General features: G+C 44.1%; 1 protein-coding gene and 3 long non-coding RNA genes across 10 annotated transcripts; 3 read left to right on the plus strand and 1 right to left on the minus strand.

The window, feature by feature from the left end:
- The first annotated feature begins 2,144 nt into the window (after positions 1 to 2,144).
- On the plus strand, positions 2,145 to 4,319 carry LOC127009047 (uncharacterized). Its single transcript, XM_050881733.1, has 5 exons — positions 2,145 to 2,234; positions 2,328 to 2,711; positions 2,804 to 2,896; positions 3,080 to 3,172; positions 3,266 to 4,319. The coding sequence occupies exons 1-5, from the start codon at positions 2,176 to 2,178 to the stop codon at positions 3,642 to 3,644; spliced, it is 1,008 nt and encodes a 335-aa protein (XP_050737690.1). The 5' UTR covers positions 2,145 to 2,175; the 3' UTR covers positions 3,645 to 4,319.
- Positions 4,320 to 6,740: 2,421 nt separating this feature from the next.
- On the plus strand, positions 6,741 to 8,206 carry LOC127009048 (uncharacterized). 6 transcript variants are annotated; one of them, XR_007761545.1, is made up of 4 exons: positions 6,742 to 7,207; positions 7,386 to 7,569; positions 7,660 to 7,736; positions 7,828 to 8,206. It is a non-coding gene; the product is annotated as an uncharacterized LOC127009048 (long non-coding RNA). The 6 variants fall into 6 exon arrangements; XR_007761544.1 differs by lacking the exon at positions 7,660 to 7,736 and having other exon boundaries at positions 6,741 to 7,299; positions 7,386 to 7,659; XR_007761540.1 differs by lacking the exon at positions 7,660 to 7,736 and having other exon boundaries at positions 6,743 to 7,207; positions 7,386 to 7,659.
- A 2,406-nt stretch (positions 8,207 to 10,612) lies between these two features.
- On the minus strand, positions 10,613 to 13,371 carry LOC127009049 (uncharacterized). 2 transcript variants are annotated; one of them, XR_007761547.1, is made up of 4 exons: positions 13,236 to 13,371; positions 12,385 to 13,065; positions 10,948 to 11,704; positions 10,613 to 10,701 (listed from the first exon to the last, which is right to left on the minus strand). It is a non-coding gene; the product is annotated as an uncharacterized LOC127009049 (long non-coding RNA). The 2 variants fall into 2 exon arrangements; XR_007761546.1 differs by having other exon boundaries at positions 10,626 to 10,865.
- On the plus strand, positions 11,601 to 13,410 carry LOC127009050 (uncharacterized). The gene is made up of 3 exons (XR_007761548.1): positions 11,601 to 11,742; positions 12,253 to 13,103; positions 13,274 to 13,410. It is a non-coding gene; the product is annotated as an uncharacterized LOC127009050 (long non-coding RNA).
- Positions 13,411 to 14,380: the final 970 nt, after the last annotated feature.

Below are 14,380 nucleotides of genomic sequence, written 5' to 3' on the forward strand. Positions count from 1 at the left end.
TTGTAGCTCTTGTACTTACTTAGAAAAAATGCGGTTGAATTTAGGGGAAAGTATCTCAGAACTACTTTTTTTCATCAATAGTGTTTACATTTTCAGTGATTGTGAAGATGTAGATTGTGTTAGGAGTAAAGTCTTTAGTGGGTCTTGTAGTGAAGGAGTTGAAGTTTTTTGTGGTGGTTTGTATTTTATTGTCGTTGTTGTAGTTACTTAGAAAAATGCCATTAAAGTTAAGGGGAGATTCTTGACAACCACTCTTTTTGCCTATAATGATTTGATAGTTTTGCTTCTCCTGGAGTTATAGTTGGTTTTAGGAGCAATGTCTTTAGTGGGAGTTGTAGTGGAGAAGTTGTAGTTTTTTGTGATGGTTTGTATTCTATTGTAGTGGTTGTAGTTAATTAGAAAAATGCAGTTAAATTTGGGGGAAATATCTCGGAAGTACATTTTTTTCATCAATAGTATTTACATTTTCAGTGATTGTGCAGTTGTAGGTTGTGTTAGGAGTAAAGTCTTTAGTGGGAGTTGTAGTGGAGGAGTTGTAGTTTTTTTGTGGTGGCTTTGGGTTTGTAGTAGCACTTGTAGTTACTTAGAAAAACAGTTAAATTTAGGTGGAGATTTCAGACAACCACTTTTTTGACTCATAATGTTTTGTTAGTTTTGCGTTTCCTGAAGTTATAAATGGTGTTAGGTGCAATGTCTTTCTCTGCCTCTGTGGTGGATAGTGGAGTGTTTCCCATGTGGTATTGGTGTGCTGGATATCCCTTCACTGGTAGCCTGGTAACATACACTCCCAGGTCTTTCTCTGTGGTGGATAGTGGAGTGTTGCCCATGTGGTATTGGTGTGCTGGATATCCCTTCACTGGTAGCCTGGTAACATACACTCCCAGGTCTTTCTCTGCCTCTGTGGTGGATAGTGGAGTGTTTCCCATGTGGTATTGGTGTGCTGGATATCCCTTCACTGGTAGCCTGGTAACATACACTCCCATGTCTTTCTCTGCCTCTGTGGTGGATAGTGGAGTGTTTCCCATGTGGTATTGGTGTGCTGGATATCCCTTCACTGGTAGCCTTGGAACATACACTCCCAGGTCTTTCTCTGCCTCTGTGGTGGATAGTGGAGTGTTTCCCATGTGGTATTGGTGTGCTGGATATCCCTTCACTGGTAGCCTGGTAACATACACTCCCAGGTCTTTCTCTGCCTCTGTGGTGGATAGTGGAGTGTTTCCCATGTGGTATTGGTGTGCTGGATATCCCTTCACTGGTAGCCTGGTAACATACACTCCCAGGTCTTTCTCTGTGGTGGATAGTGGAGTGTTTCCCATGTGGTATTGGTGTGCTGGATATCCCTTCACTGGTAGCCTGGTAACATACACTCCCAGGTCTTTCTCTGTGGTGGATAGTGGAGTGTTTCCCATGTGGTATTGGTGTGCTGGATATCCCTTCACTGGTAGCCTGGTAACATACACTCCCAGGTCTTTCTCTGTGGTGGATAGTGGAGTGTTTCCCATGTGGTATTGGTGTGCTGGATATCCCTTCACTGGTAGCCTGGTAACATACACTCCCAGGTCTTTCTCTGTGGTGGATAGTGGAGTGTTTCCCATGTGGTATTGGTGTGCTGGATATCCCTTCACTGGTAGCTTGGTAACATACACTCCCAGGTCTTTCTCTGTGGTGGATAGTGGAGTGTTTCCCATGTGGTATTGGTGTGCTGGATATCCCTTCACTGGTAGCCTGGTAACATACACTCCCAGGTCTTTGTCTGCCTCTGTGGTGGATAGTGGAGTGTTTCCCATGTGGTATTGGTGTGCTGGATATCCCTTCACTGGTAGCCTGGTAACATACACTCCCAGGTCTTTCTCTGCCTCTGTGGTGGATAGTGGAGTGTTTCCCATGTGGTATTGGTGTGCTGGATATCCCTTCACTGGTAGCCTGGTAACATACACTCCCAGGTCTTTCTCTGTGGTGGATAGTGGAGTGTTTCCCATGTGGTATTGGTGTGCTGGATATCCCTTCACTGGTAGCCTGGTAACATACACTCCCAGGTCTTTCTCTGCCTCTGTGGTGGATAGTGGAGTGTTTCCCATGTGGTATTGGTGTGCTGGATATCCCTTCACTGGTAGCCTGGTAACATACACTGCCAGGTCTTTCTCTGCCTCTGTGGTGGATAGTGGAGTGTTTCTCATGTGTTATTGTTGTGCTGGATATCCCTTCACTGGTAGCCTGGTAACATACACTCCCAGGTCTTTCTCTGTGGTGGATAGTGGAGTGTTTCCCATGTGGTATTGGTGTGCTGGATATCCCTTTACTGGTAGCCTGGTAACATACACTCCCAGGTCTTTCTCTGCCTCTGTGGTGGATAGTGGAGTGTTTCCCATGTGGTATTGGTGTGCTGGATATCCCTTCACTGGTAGCCTGGTAACATACACTCCCAGGTCTTTCTCTGCCTCTGTGGTGGATAGTGGAGTGTTTCCCATGTGGTATTGGTGTGCTGGATATCCCTTCACTGGTAGCCTGGTAACATACACTCCCAGGTCTTTCTCTGTGGTGGATAGTGGAGTGTTTCCCATGTGGTATTGGTGTGCTGGATATCCCTTCACTGGTAGCCTGGTAACATACACTCCCAGGTCTTTCTCTGTGGTGGATAGTGGAGTGTTTCCCATGTGGTATTGGTGTGCTGGATATCCCTTCACTGGTAGCCTGGTAACATACACTCCCAGGTCTTTCTCTGTGGTGGATAGTGGAGTGTTTCCCATGTGGTATTGGTGTGCTGGATATCCTTCACTGGTAGCCTGGTAACATACACTCCCAGGTCTTTCTCTGTGGTGGATAGTGGAGTGTTTCCCATGTGGTATTGGTGTGCTGGATATCCCTTCACTGGTAGCCTGGTAACATACACTCCCAGGTCTTTCTCTGTGGTGGATAGTGGAGTGTTTCCCATGTGGTATTGGTGTGCTGGATATCCCTTCACTGGTAGCCTGGTAACACACTCACCCTCGTCTTTCTCTGTGGTGGATAGTGGAGTGTTTCCCATGTGGTATTGGTGTGCTGGATATCCCTTCACTGGTAGCCTGGTATACACTCCCAGGTCTTTCTCTGTGGTGGATAGTGGAGTGTTTCCCATGTGGTATTGGTGTGCTGGATATCCCTTCACTGGTAGCCTGGTAACATACACTCCCAGGTCTTTCTCTGTGGTGGATAGTGGAGTGTTTCACATGTGGTATTGGTGTGCTGGATATCCCTTCACTGGTAGCCTGGTAACATACACTCCCAGGTCTTTCTCTGTGGTGGATAGTGGAGTGTTTCCCATGTGGTATTGGTGTGCTGGATATCCCTTCACTGGTAGCCTGGTAACATACACTCCCAGGTCTTTCTCTGCCTCTGTGGTGGATAGTGGAGTGTTTCCCATGTGGTATTGGTGTGCTGGATATCCCTTCACTGGTAGCCTGGTAACATATACTCCACAACTTTCTACTCATGCTCATCCCTATACTGTCCAAACCCCTTATGCAAGAGTTAACCAGCATCTTCACTCTTTCATCCCTCACGCTGGTAAACTCTGGAACAATCTTCCTTCATCTGCATTTCCTCCTGCCTACGACTTGAACTCTTTCAAGAGGAGGGTATCAGGACACCTCTCCTCCCGAAACTGACCTCTCATTTTGGACACTCCTTTAACCTCTGTTCGGGAGCAGTGAGTAGCGGGCTTTTTTTATTCTTTGTGCCCTTGAGCTGTCTCCTTAGCTGTAAAAAAATAAATAAATAAAAAAGATTAGTTATACACTTTTAAGACTTGCCCGGAAATGTGATCCCTATGGCTTTCCTTCCGTCTAAAGGTTCTGTCAGCCTCGACAGTTCCCCTTTCTCAACCTTTACATAATTTAGCTTCTCTTCAGTATGGTTTTGGAGCCCCTGTCAAAGTCGGTCTCTTTCATAAACACTTTATGAACATTTTTATTTTAATATTTCTGGAATTTCTTCGTCCTTCTCGTAGAATACACTTTTTTCTTTAAGTGTTTCCACTCCTGCATTTATTTCTTACTTCCTTTTCCTTCCCTTCCTTCCTTTCCTTTCCCTTCCTTCCTTCCTTTCCTTTCCTTTCCCTTCCTTCCTTTTCTTTCCTTTCCTTTCCCTCCTTCCTACCTTCCTTTCCCTTCCCTTCCTTTTCTTTCCTTTCCCTTTTCCTTCCCTTCCTTCCTTTCCTTTCCCTTCCTTCCTTCCTTTCCTTTCCTTTCCCTTCCTTCCTTTTCTTTCCTTTCCTTTCCCTCCTTCCTACCTTCCTTTCCCTTCCCTTCCTTTTCTTTCCTTTCCCTTTCCCTTCCCTTCCCTTTCCTTACCTTCATTAACCTTCCCCTTCCTTTCCTTCCTTCCTTTCCTTTCCCTTCCTTCCTTCCTTTTCTTTCCTTTCCTTTCCTTTCCTTCCTTCCTACCTTCCTTTCCCTTCCCTTCCTTTTCTTTCCCTTCCCTTTCCTTACCTTCATTAACCTTCCCCTTCCTTCCTTCCTTCCCTTCCTTTCCTTTCCTTTCCCTCCTTCCTACCTTCCTTTCCCTTCCCTTCCTTTTCTTTCCTTTCCTTTCTCTCCCTTCCTTCTTTTCCCTTTCCCTTCCCTTCCCTTTCCTTACCTTCATTAACCTTCCCCTTCCTTCCTTCCTTCCCTTCCTTTCCTTTCCTTTCCTTTCCTTTCCCTCCCTTCCTTCCCTTCCCTTCCATTTATGAATTTGTAAAACATTTTTGGTTCTTCCTCACAACTAAAAACTATTCTTCTTTCAAATTTAGCTTCCTCTTCTCTCCTTATTTTCACATATTCATTTCTTTCTTTTTTATATTTGTCTCTGTTATTCTTATTTGGTCTTGTCTTTAAATTCAATATCAATCCTCCTCTTCATATCAGTCCAATCTACCCCAGCGAAGAAACTCTTGAGTCCAATGTAATCTGCCTTTGCCTAATTTTTAATCCTTACTTTTCATCTGTGTGTGTGTGTGTGTGTGTGTGTGTGTGTGTGTGTGTGTGTGTGTGTGTGTGTTTCAATCTGACTGTGTGTGTGTTTATTTGCATTTTCTGAAGCTGTGTGTGTGTGTGTGTGTGTGTGTGTGTGTGTGTGTGTGTGTGTGTGTTTCAATCTGACTGTGTGTGTGTTTATTTGCATTTTCTGAAGCTGTGTGTGTGTGTGTGTGTGTGTGTGTGTGTGTGTGTGTGTGTGTGTGTGTGTGTGTGTTTCAATCTGACTGTGTGTGTGTGTTTATTTGCATTTTCTGAAGCTGTGTGTGTGTGTGTGTGTGTGTGTGTTTCAATCTGACTGTGTGTGTGTTTATTTGCATTTTCTGAAGCTGTGTGTGTGTGTGTGTGTCCATCTGTATGAGTGTGTATGCATGTGTGTGTGTGTGTGTGTGTTTCAATCTGACTGTGTGTGTGTGTTTATTTGCATTTTCTGAAGCTGTGTGTGTGTGTGTGTGTGTGTGTCCATCTGTATGAGTGTGTGTGCATGTGTGTGTGCGTGTGTGTGTGTGTGTGTGTGTGTTAAGAAGCTGTACAAACAGTATATTGATTCATTGGGTTTCCAACAGCGTGATGTAATAGACGTGTAAATACCAGCAGCCAAGTATTGGGGGAGCCAAGGCCCCGGGCGCGCGGTTTTTGGTGCGCCAAAATTTCTCCAGTTGAGTCAAAGTGTGATTTTAGCTGCGCCCGTGAGAGGGGGGTGAAGCTGGTATCTTTACACCAGGGCCCGGTCTCAAAGGGGGCCAGTCACCCGACCAGGAGGGAAAAAAATGGGAGAGTAAATGGTAGGGGCCCAATGACACTCATAGTACCAGGGCCCAGTGATGGCTCTCCCTGGCCCTGGATTTTAGCTGCGCTGTTCCTATAAAGTACACACCTTTGAGGTCGCTGGTGTTCCACGGCCTGACATTTGATAGCTACTTTTACCGAGGACTATATGATCACCAAATCACTGTACTGCCCCAGGTGCCAAATTTTAAAGATTTGCCACTGGTAAATACATTTCTTCTCATAGAATTTCCTGTTTTACTCCAATCCATGTGTGTGTGTGTGTGTGTGTGTGTGTGTGTGTGTGTGTTACTCCCCTGTGCACTGAGGCAATGATCCACAGCCTAAAACAGCTAGGAAATGTGTTAAGGATGAAATAGGATGCTCGGAAACGGTAGTCTGAATTTTACGGTGAAAGACCCATCCTGCCGGGGGGGACTTGGAATGGACAGGGCAGCTCGGGGCAGACTGTCAGGGGTGGAGGAAAGAATAGGAAGGGAAAGGAAGGAAGGGAAGGGAAAGGAAGGATAAGAAGGAAGGGAAGTGAAAGAAAGGAAATGTAAAGGAAGGGAAGGAAGGAAGGAAGGAAGGGAAGGAAGGAAGGGAAGGGAAGGAAGGAAAGGAAAGGAAAGAAAAAGGAAATAACAACAACAACAACAGGATGCTAATGAGTCTGTTTGTCCACAGCTCCGGAAAACGACGAAAGGAAGAACCAAAGGAAGGAAGGAAGACCATCTCAGAAGACCCCAGAGTCAGCCCCTACAGGCCATCATAGTCCAAGAAATAGCTGAAGGAAGTCCCAAGTCCAAGCGACCTTCCTCTCTTTCTGATTCAAGTCGTCTTTATCTTCAGCGAGGGGGCAAGGCGACCATGGACCTCTCCCTTCCCTTCCTTTTCTTTCCCTTCCCTTCCCTTCCTTCCTTCCCGTCCCTTCCATTCCCTTCCCTTCCCTTCCTTCCTTCCTTCCTTTCCCCTCCCTTCCTTCCCCTTCCTGTCCCTTCCTGTCCCTTCCTTCCCTTCCCTTCCCTTCCTGTCCCTTCCCCTCCCTGTCATCAGCCACACAGTGTCTGCCATCCATGTCTTGCAGCAGGCCAGCCATTCTGACTTGCTCTTCTTCCTTCCAAGCAAGCAGTCACTCTCCTCCTCAGCACATGACCCAGAAGCTTCACTTGTCCTATGCTTTTCATCAAGTGCCTGGCTGTCTGCTGCTGCTCTTTGTCATAGAGTTAAGTTGTCATTATCTTAGTTAGTTAGTTAGTTAGAGGTCCAGATAATTGTTGTATGGGCAAGACTCCTGTCCCTCCCTCTCCTTCCCTCCCTTCCTCTCCCTCTCCCCCAAGTTCCCAGTCTGCAGAGGTCCAGATAATTGTTGTATGGGCAAGACTCCTGTCCCTCCCTCTCCTTCCCTCCCTTCCTCTCCCTCTCCCCCAAGTTCCCAGTCTGCAGAGGTCCAGATAATTGTTGTATGGGCAAGACTCCTGTCCCTCCCTGTCCTTCCCTCCCTTCCTCTCCCTCTCCCCCAAGTTCCCAGTCTGCAGAGGTCCAGATAATTGTTGTATGGGCAAGACTCCTGTCCCTCCCTCTCCTTCCCTCCCTTCCTCTCCCCCAAGTTCCCAGTCTGCAGAGGTCCAGATAATTGTTGTATGGGCAAGACTCCTGTCCCTCCCTCTCCTTCCCTCCCTTCCTCTCCCTCTCCCCCAAGTTCCCAGTCTGTGGAGGTCCAGATAATTGTTGTATGGGCAAGACTCCTGTCCCTCCCTCTCCTTCCCTCCCTTCCTCTCCCTCTCCCCCAAGTTCCCAGTCTGCAGAGGTCCAGATAATTGTTGTATGGGCAAGACTCCTTCCCTCCCTCTCCTTCCCTCCCTTCCTCTCCCTCTCCCCAAGTTCCCAGTCTGCAGAGGTCCAGATAATTGTTGTATGGGCAAGACTCCTTCCCTCCCTTCCTCTCCCTCTCCCCCAAGTTCCCAGTCTGCAGAGGTCCAGATAATTGTTGTATGGGCAAGACTCCTTCCCTCCCTCTCCTTCCCTCCCTTCCTCTCCCTCTCCCCCAAGTTCCCAGTCTGCAGAGGTCCGGATAAATGTTGTATGGGCAAGACTCCTGTCCCTCCCTCTCCTTCCCTCCCTTCCTCTCCCTCTCCCCCAAGTTCCCAGTCTGCAGAGGTCCAGATAATTGTTGTATGGGCAAGACTCCTTCCCTCCCTTCCTCTCCCTTCCTTTCCAGTCTTTCTCTCTTGTTCCATTATTCATTTTCTCTCCCTCCCTCTTTCTTTGCTCTCTCCCTTCTTTCATCTCCTCCCTTCAGCCGTATTATCGTCTTCCTTCTAATCCATAGCATTTTCTCTCTCCCTTTTACATCTGCTTTATTTCCTTTCTCTCTCTCTCTCTCTCTCTCTCTCTCTCTCTCTCTCTCTCTCTCTCTCTCTCTCTCTCTCTCTCTCTCTCTCTCTTCTTTTCTTTCTTTCTTTCTTTCTTTCTCTCTCTCTCTCTCTCTCTCTCTCTCTCTCTCTCTCTCTCTCTCTCTCTCTCTCTCTTCAAACCCATTGGAATAACAATAATAATAACACACACTACAAGTCCATCTTTATTTATCAACAGCACACACACACACACACACACACACACACACACACACACACACAGGGGAGGTCATGTGGCTATCTATGGTGTGGGTTGGGTTGCTGTCTAAGAGGGCATGTGTCTGTAGGGTGACATCCTGTTGACCTTGTGACCTGAGACAGAGAGGGGGGGGGGGGGTCCTTTTATGTGGCTGGGGGGTATGTGTCTGTGGGGATTGTCAACATACTGTGGTAGGACATCCTGTAGGGTCCTGTGGGCTGTGGTGAGGTGAGGTGATATATATATATATATATATATATATATATATATATATACTTGAACATCTCCAGGACTTGTTCAGTCTCCCAGGTGATCTCTTCTCCTGACACTGCCACATCAAGAGGAGGAAAGTGAGAGAGGAGGTCCTCTGTGTGTATATATGTATGTCTGTGTATAAGGTTCCATTGGCGAGATCTTCCCCCGGCCTTCTATGGGGCTCAAATTATGCCCCCACAGAAGGGTTCGGGGAGGAGCCAGTCTGTGGAACCTGATTGAACGTTGTCAAAATATATATTAATAAAGTTTTTGAAATTAAGAAGAAATTGTGTGTTTTACTGTGTGTGTGTGTGTATGTGTGGTTGTGTGTGTGTGTGAGAGAGAGAGAGAGATTACTTCTTCTTCTCCTTCTTCTGTTCCTCTTGTTATCTCTTCCTCCTCTTCTTCCTCCGAATCTGTGAGTTCCTCTTGTTATCTCTTCCTCCTCTTCTTCCTCCGAATCTGTGAGTTCCTCTTGTTATCTCTTCCTCCTCTTCTTCCTCCGAATCTGTGAGTTCCTCTTGTTATCTCTTCCTCCTCTTCTTCCTCCGAATCTGTGAGTTCCTCTTGTTATCTCTTCCTCCTCTTCTTCCTCCGAATCTGTGAATACAAATTTTTATTAATGGAATGAAATGGAAGAGAGAGATTTAAGGAAGGAGAGAAAAGGAAGGAAGGAAATGGGTATAAATTTGATGAATGGAGGAGGAAAGAGAGAGAGAGAGAGAGAGAGAGAGAGAGAGAGAGAGAGAAACATACATTTAGAGAGAGTAGAACTGACAGCCTTACACACACACACACACACACACACATGCTCAAATAGACAGGTAAAGCACAAGACATTATTAATTAAGTAAGTTACCTAAGGAAAGAATTATATTGTTATAGTATGAGACATATTATTTTAACATGAGAGAGAGTCAGTCACAAATATCTCTCTCTCTCTCTCTCTCTCTCTCTCTCTCTCTCTCTCTCTCTCTCTCTCTCTCTCTCTCTCTCTCTCTCTCTCTCTCTCTCTCTCTCTCTCTCTCTCTCTCTCTCATATAGATAGATAGATATAATGTACTACAACACAAAGCCCACCAATATATACTCAACCCCTTGACTGCAAATTTCCTAAAAAGACAACATTTCCAAGCAACAGCAATGGATCAAAAAGTGTCTGCTACAATTCAATGAAGGAAAATCTAATGTCTTGCACCTTGGGAGGGGATACCCAGCACACCAATACCACATGGGAAGCACTCCACTATCCACCACAGGGGCAGAGAAAGACCTGGGAGTGTATGTTACCAGGCTACCAGTGAAGGGATATCCAGCACACCAATACCACATGGGAAGCACTCCACTATCCACCACAGGGGCAAAGAAAGACCTGGGAGTGTATGTTACCAGGCTACCAGTGAAGGGATATCCAGCACACCAATACCACATGGGAAACACTCCACTATCCACCACAGAGGCAGAGAAAGACCTGGGAGTGTATGTTACCAGGCTACCAGTGAAGGGATATCCAGCACACCAATACCACATGGGAAGCACTCCACTATCCACCACAGGGGCAAAGAAAGACCTGGGAGTGTATGTTACCAGGCTACCAGTGAAGGGATATCCAGCATACCAATACCACATGGGAAACACTCCACTATCCACCACAGAGGCAGAGAAAGACCTGGGAGTGTATGTTACCAGGCTACCAGTGAAGGGATATCCAGCACACCAATACCACATGGGAAACACTCCACTATCCACCACAGAGAGAGAGAGAGAGAGAGAGAGAGAGAGAGAGAGAGAGAGAGAGAGAGAGAGAGAGAGAGAGACCCAGCATAGTGAGGGAGACAACACCTGTGGTCATATGCCGGAGGAATTATAGGAAAGGGGAACAGACTCCAGGAGACGGGATACAACATCTGTGGTCATATGCCGGAGAGGGACAGGAGGAGAAGGAATTATAGGAGAAGGGAACAGACCCCAGGAGACGGGACACAACATCTGTGGTCATATGCCGGAGAGAGACGGAAGGGGAAGGAATTATAGGAGAAGGGAACAGACCCCAGGAGACGGGACACAACATCTGTGGTCATATGCCGGAGAGAGACAGAAGGGGAAGGAATTATAGGAGAAGGGAACAGACCCCAGGAGACGGGGCACAACATCTGTGGTCATATGCCGGAGAGAGACAGAAGGGGAAGGAATTATAGGAGAATGGAACAGACCCCAGGAGACGGGACACAACATCTGTGGTCATATGCCGGAGAGAGACAGAAGGGGAAGGAATTATAGGAGAAGGGAACAGACCCCAGGAGACGGGACACAACACCTGTGGTCATATGCCGGAGAGAGACAGAAGGGGAAGGAATTATAGGAGAAGGGAACAGACCCCAGGAGACGGGACACAACATCTGTGGTCATATGCCGGAGAGAGACAGAAGGGGAAGGAATTATAGGAGAAGGGAACAGACCCCAGGAGACGGGACACAATATCTGTGGTCATATGCCGGAGAGAGACAGAAGGGGAAGGAATTATAGGAGAATGGAACAGACCCCAGGAGACGGGACACAACCCCCGATTAATACCTGGTACCCATTCACTGCTGGGTGGCAAGGGGCGTAGGGTATCGGAAAAGCCGCCCAAATTTTTCCGCTCTGCCCAGGAATCGAACCCAGGCTCTCTCAGGAGGAGGAGTAGGAGGAAGGAAGGGAGAGGAGGAGGATGAGGAAGAGAGATAAGGAAGAGGAGGAAGGGAGAGAGATTAAACAGAAAAAAAGGAAGGAAAAATGAAAGGCATACAATTTAGAAGCACAAGCAAGCTATGGCCATGTTACAAGCTCTCTTGCTTAATAAATATTGCTGGAAATGACCTCAAGGGAATGGGCAAGGAAGGGAGGTTGAAGATACCCTAAACTCAACAAAACCTGACAAAAACCACTAACAGTTACTATAGGTCTTGACTCAGAAAATTCATATATGCTTCCTTACTAATGAGACTTTCTATACAACTAAGTGAGGTCATTCTTTGTTGATTCATACTGTAAAGTGCTGGCTATCATGTGTTTGAAGATACCCTAAACTTAACCTAACATAACCTATCAAAACCCCAAACAGTTACTATAGGTCTTGACTCAGAAAATTCATATATGCTACCTTACTAACGAGACTTTCTATACAACTAAGTGAGGTCATTCTTTGTTGATTCATACTGTAAAGTGCTGGCTATCATGTGTTTGAAGATACCCTAAACTTAACCTAACATAACCTATCAAAACCACTAACAGTTACTATATGTCTTGTCTCAGAAAATTCATATATGCTTCCTTACTAATGAGACTTTCAATACAACTAAGTGAGGTCATTCTTTGTTGATATATACTGTAAAGTGCTGGCTATCATGTGTTTGAAGATACCCTAAACTTAACCTAACATAACCTATCAAAACCCGAAACAGTTACTATATGGATAGACTCAGAAAATTCATATATGCTTCCTTACTAATGAGACTTTCTATACAACTAAGTGAGGTCATTCTTTGATGATTTATACTGTAAAGTGCTGGCTATCATGTGTTTGAAGATACCCTAAACTTAACCTAACATAACCTATCAAAACCCCACACAGTTACTATAGGTCTTGACTCAGAAAATTCATATATGCTTCCTTACTAATGAGACTTTCTATAGAACTAAGTGAGGTCATTCTTTGTTGATATATACTGTAAAATGCTGGCTATCATCTGTTTGAAGATACCCTAAACTTAACCTAACATAACCTATCAAAACCCCAAACAGTTACTATATGGATTGACTCAGAAAATTCATATATGCTTCCTTACTAATGAGACTTTCAATACAACTAAGTGAGGTCATTCTTTGTTGATTTATACTGTAAAGTGCTGGCTATCATGTGTTTGAAGATACCCTAAACTTAACCTAACATAACCTATCAAAACCCGAAACAGTTACTATATGGATTGACTCAGAAAATTCATATATGCTTCCTTACTAATGAGACTTTCAATACAACTAAGTGAGGTCATTCTTTGTTGATTCATACTGTAAAGTGCTGGCTATCATGTGTTTGAAGATACCCTAAACTTAACCTAACATAACCTATCAAAACCCCCAAACAGTTACTTAAGGGATTGACTTAGAAAATTCATATATGCTTCCTTACTAATGAGACTTTCAATACAACTAAGTGAGGTCATTCTTTATTGATTTATACTGTAAAGTGCTGGCTATCATGTGTTTGAAGATACCCTAAACTTAACCTAACATAACCTATCAAAACCCAAAAGTTACTATATATGGATTGACTCAAAAAATTCATATATGCTTCCTTACTAACAAGACTCTCTATACAACTAAGTGAGGTCATTCTTTGTTGATTTATACTGTAAAGTGCTGGCTATCATGTGTTTGAAGATACCCTAAACTTAACCTAACATAACCTATCAAAACCCCAAACAGTTACTATAGGTCTTGACTCAGAAAATTCATATATGCTTCCTTACTAACAAGACTTTCTATACAACTAAGTGAGGTCATTCTTTGTTGATTTATACTGTAAAGTGCTGGCTATCATAAGTTTGAAGATACCCTAAACTTAACCTAACATAACCTATCAAAACCACAAACAGTTACTATAGGTCTTGACTCAGAAAATTCATATATGCTTCCTTACTAATGAGACTTTCTATACAACTAAGTGAGGTCATTCTTTGTTGATTTATACTGTAAAGTGCTGGCTATCATGTGTTTGAAGATACCCTAAACTTAACCTAACATAACCTATCAAAACCACTAACAGTTACTATAGGTCTTGTCTCAGAAAATTCATATATGCTTCCTTACTAATGAGACTTTCTATACAACTAAGTGAGGTCATTCTTTGTTGATTTATACTGTAAAGTGCTGGCTATCATGTGTTTGAAGATACCCTAAACTTAACCTAACATAACCTATCAAAACCCCAAACAGTTACTATATATGGATTAACTCAGAAAATTCATATATGCTTCCTTACTAATGAGACTTTCTATACAAATAAGTGAGGTCATTCTTTGATGATTTATACTGTAAAGTGCTGGCTGTCATGTGTTTGAAGATACCCTAAACTTAACCTAACATAACCTATCAAAACCCCAAACAGTTACTATATGGATTGATTCAGAAAATTCATATATGCTTCCTTACTAGTGAGACTTTCTATAGAACTAAGTGAGGTCATTCTTTGTTGATATATACTGTAAAATGCTGGCTATCATGTGTTTGAAGACACCCTAAACTTAACCTAACATAACCTATCAAAACCCCAAACAGTTACTATATGGATTGATTCAGAAAATTCATATATGCTTCCTTACTAGTGAGACTTTCTATAGAACTAAGTGAGGTCATTCTTTGTTGATATATACTGTAAAATGCTGGCTATCATGTGTTTGAAGACACCCTAAACTTAACCTAACATAACCTATCAAAACCCCAAACAGTTACTATAGGTCTTGACTCAGAAAATTCATATATGCTTCCTTACTAATGAGACTTTCTATACAACTATGTGAGGTCATTCATTGTTGATTTATACTGTAAAGTGCTGGCTATCATGTGTTTGAAGATACCCTAAACTTAACCTAACATAACCTATCAAAACCCCAAACAGTTACTATAGGTCTTGTCTCAGAAAATTCATATATGCTTCCTTACTAATGAGACTTTCAATACAACTAAGTGAGGTCATTCTTTGTTGATTCATA

This window comes from Eriocheir sinensis, chromosome 39 (genome assembly GCF_024679095.1).
Source record: "Eriocheir sinensis breed Jianghai 21 chromosome 39, ASM2467909v1, whole genome shotgun sequence".
In the NCBI taxonomy this organism is placed as follows: domain Eukaryota; kingdom Metazoa; phylum Arthropoda; class Malacostraca; order Decapoda; family Varunidae; genus Eriocheir; species Eriocheir sinensis.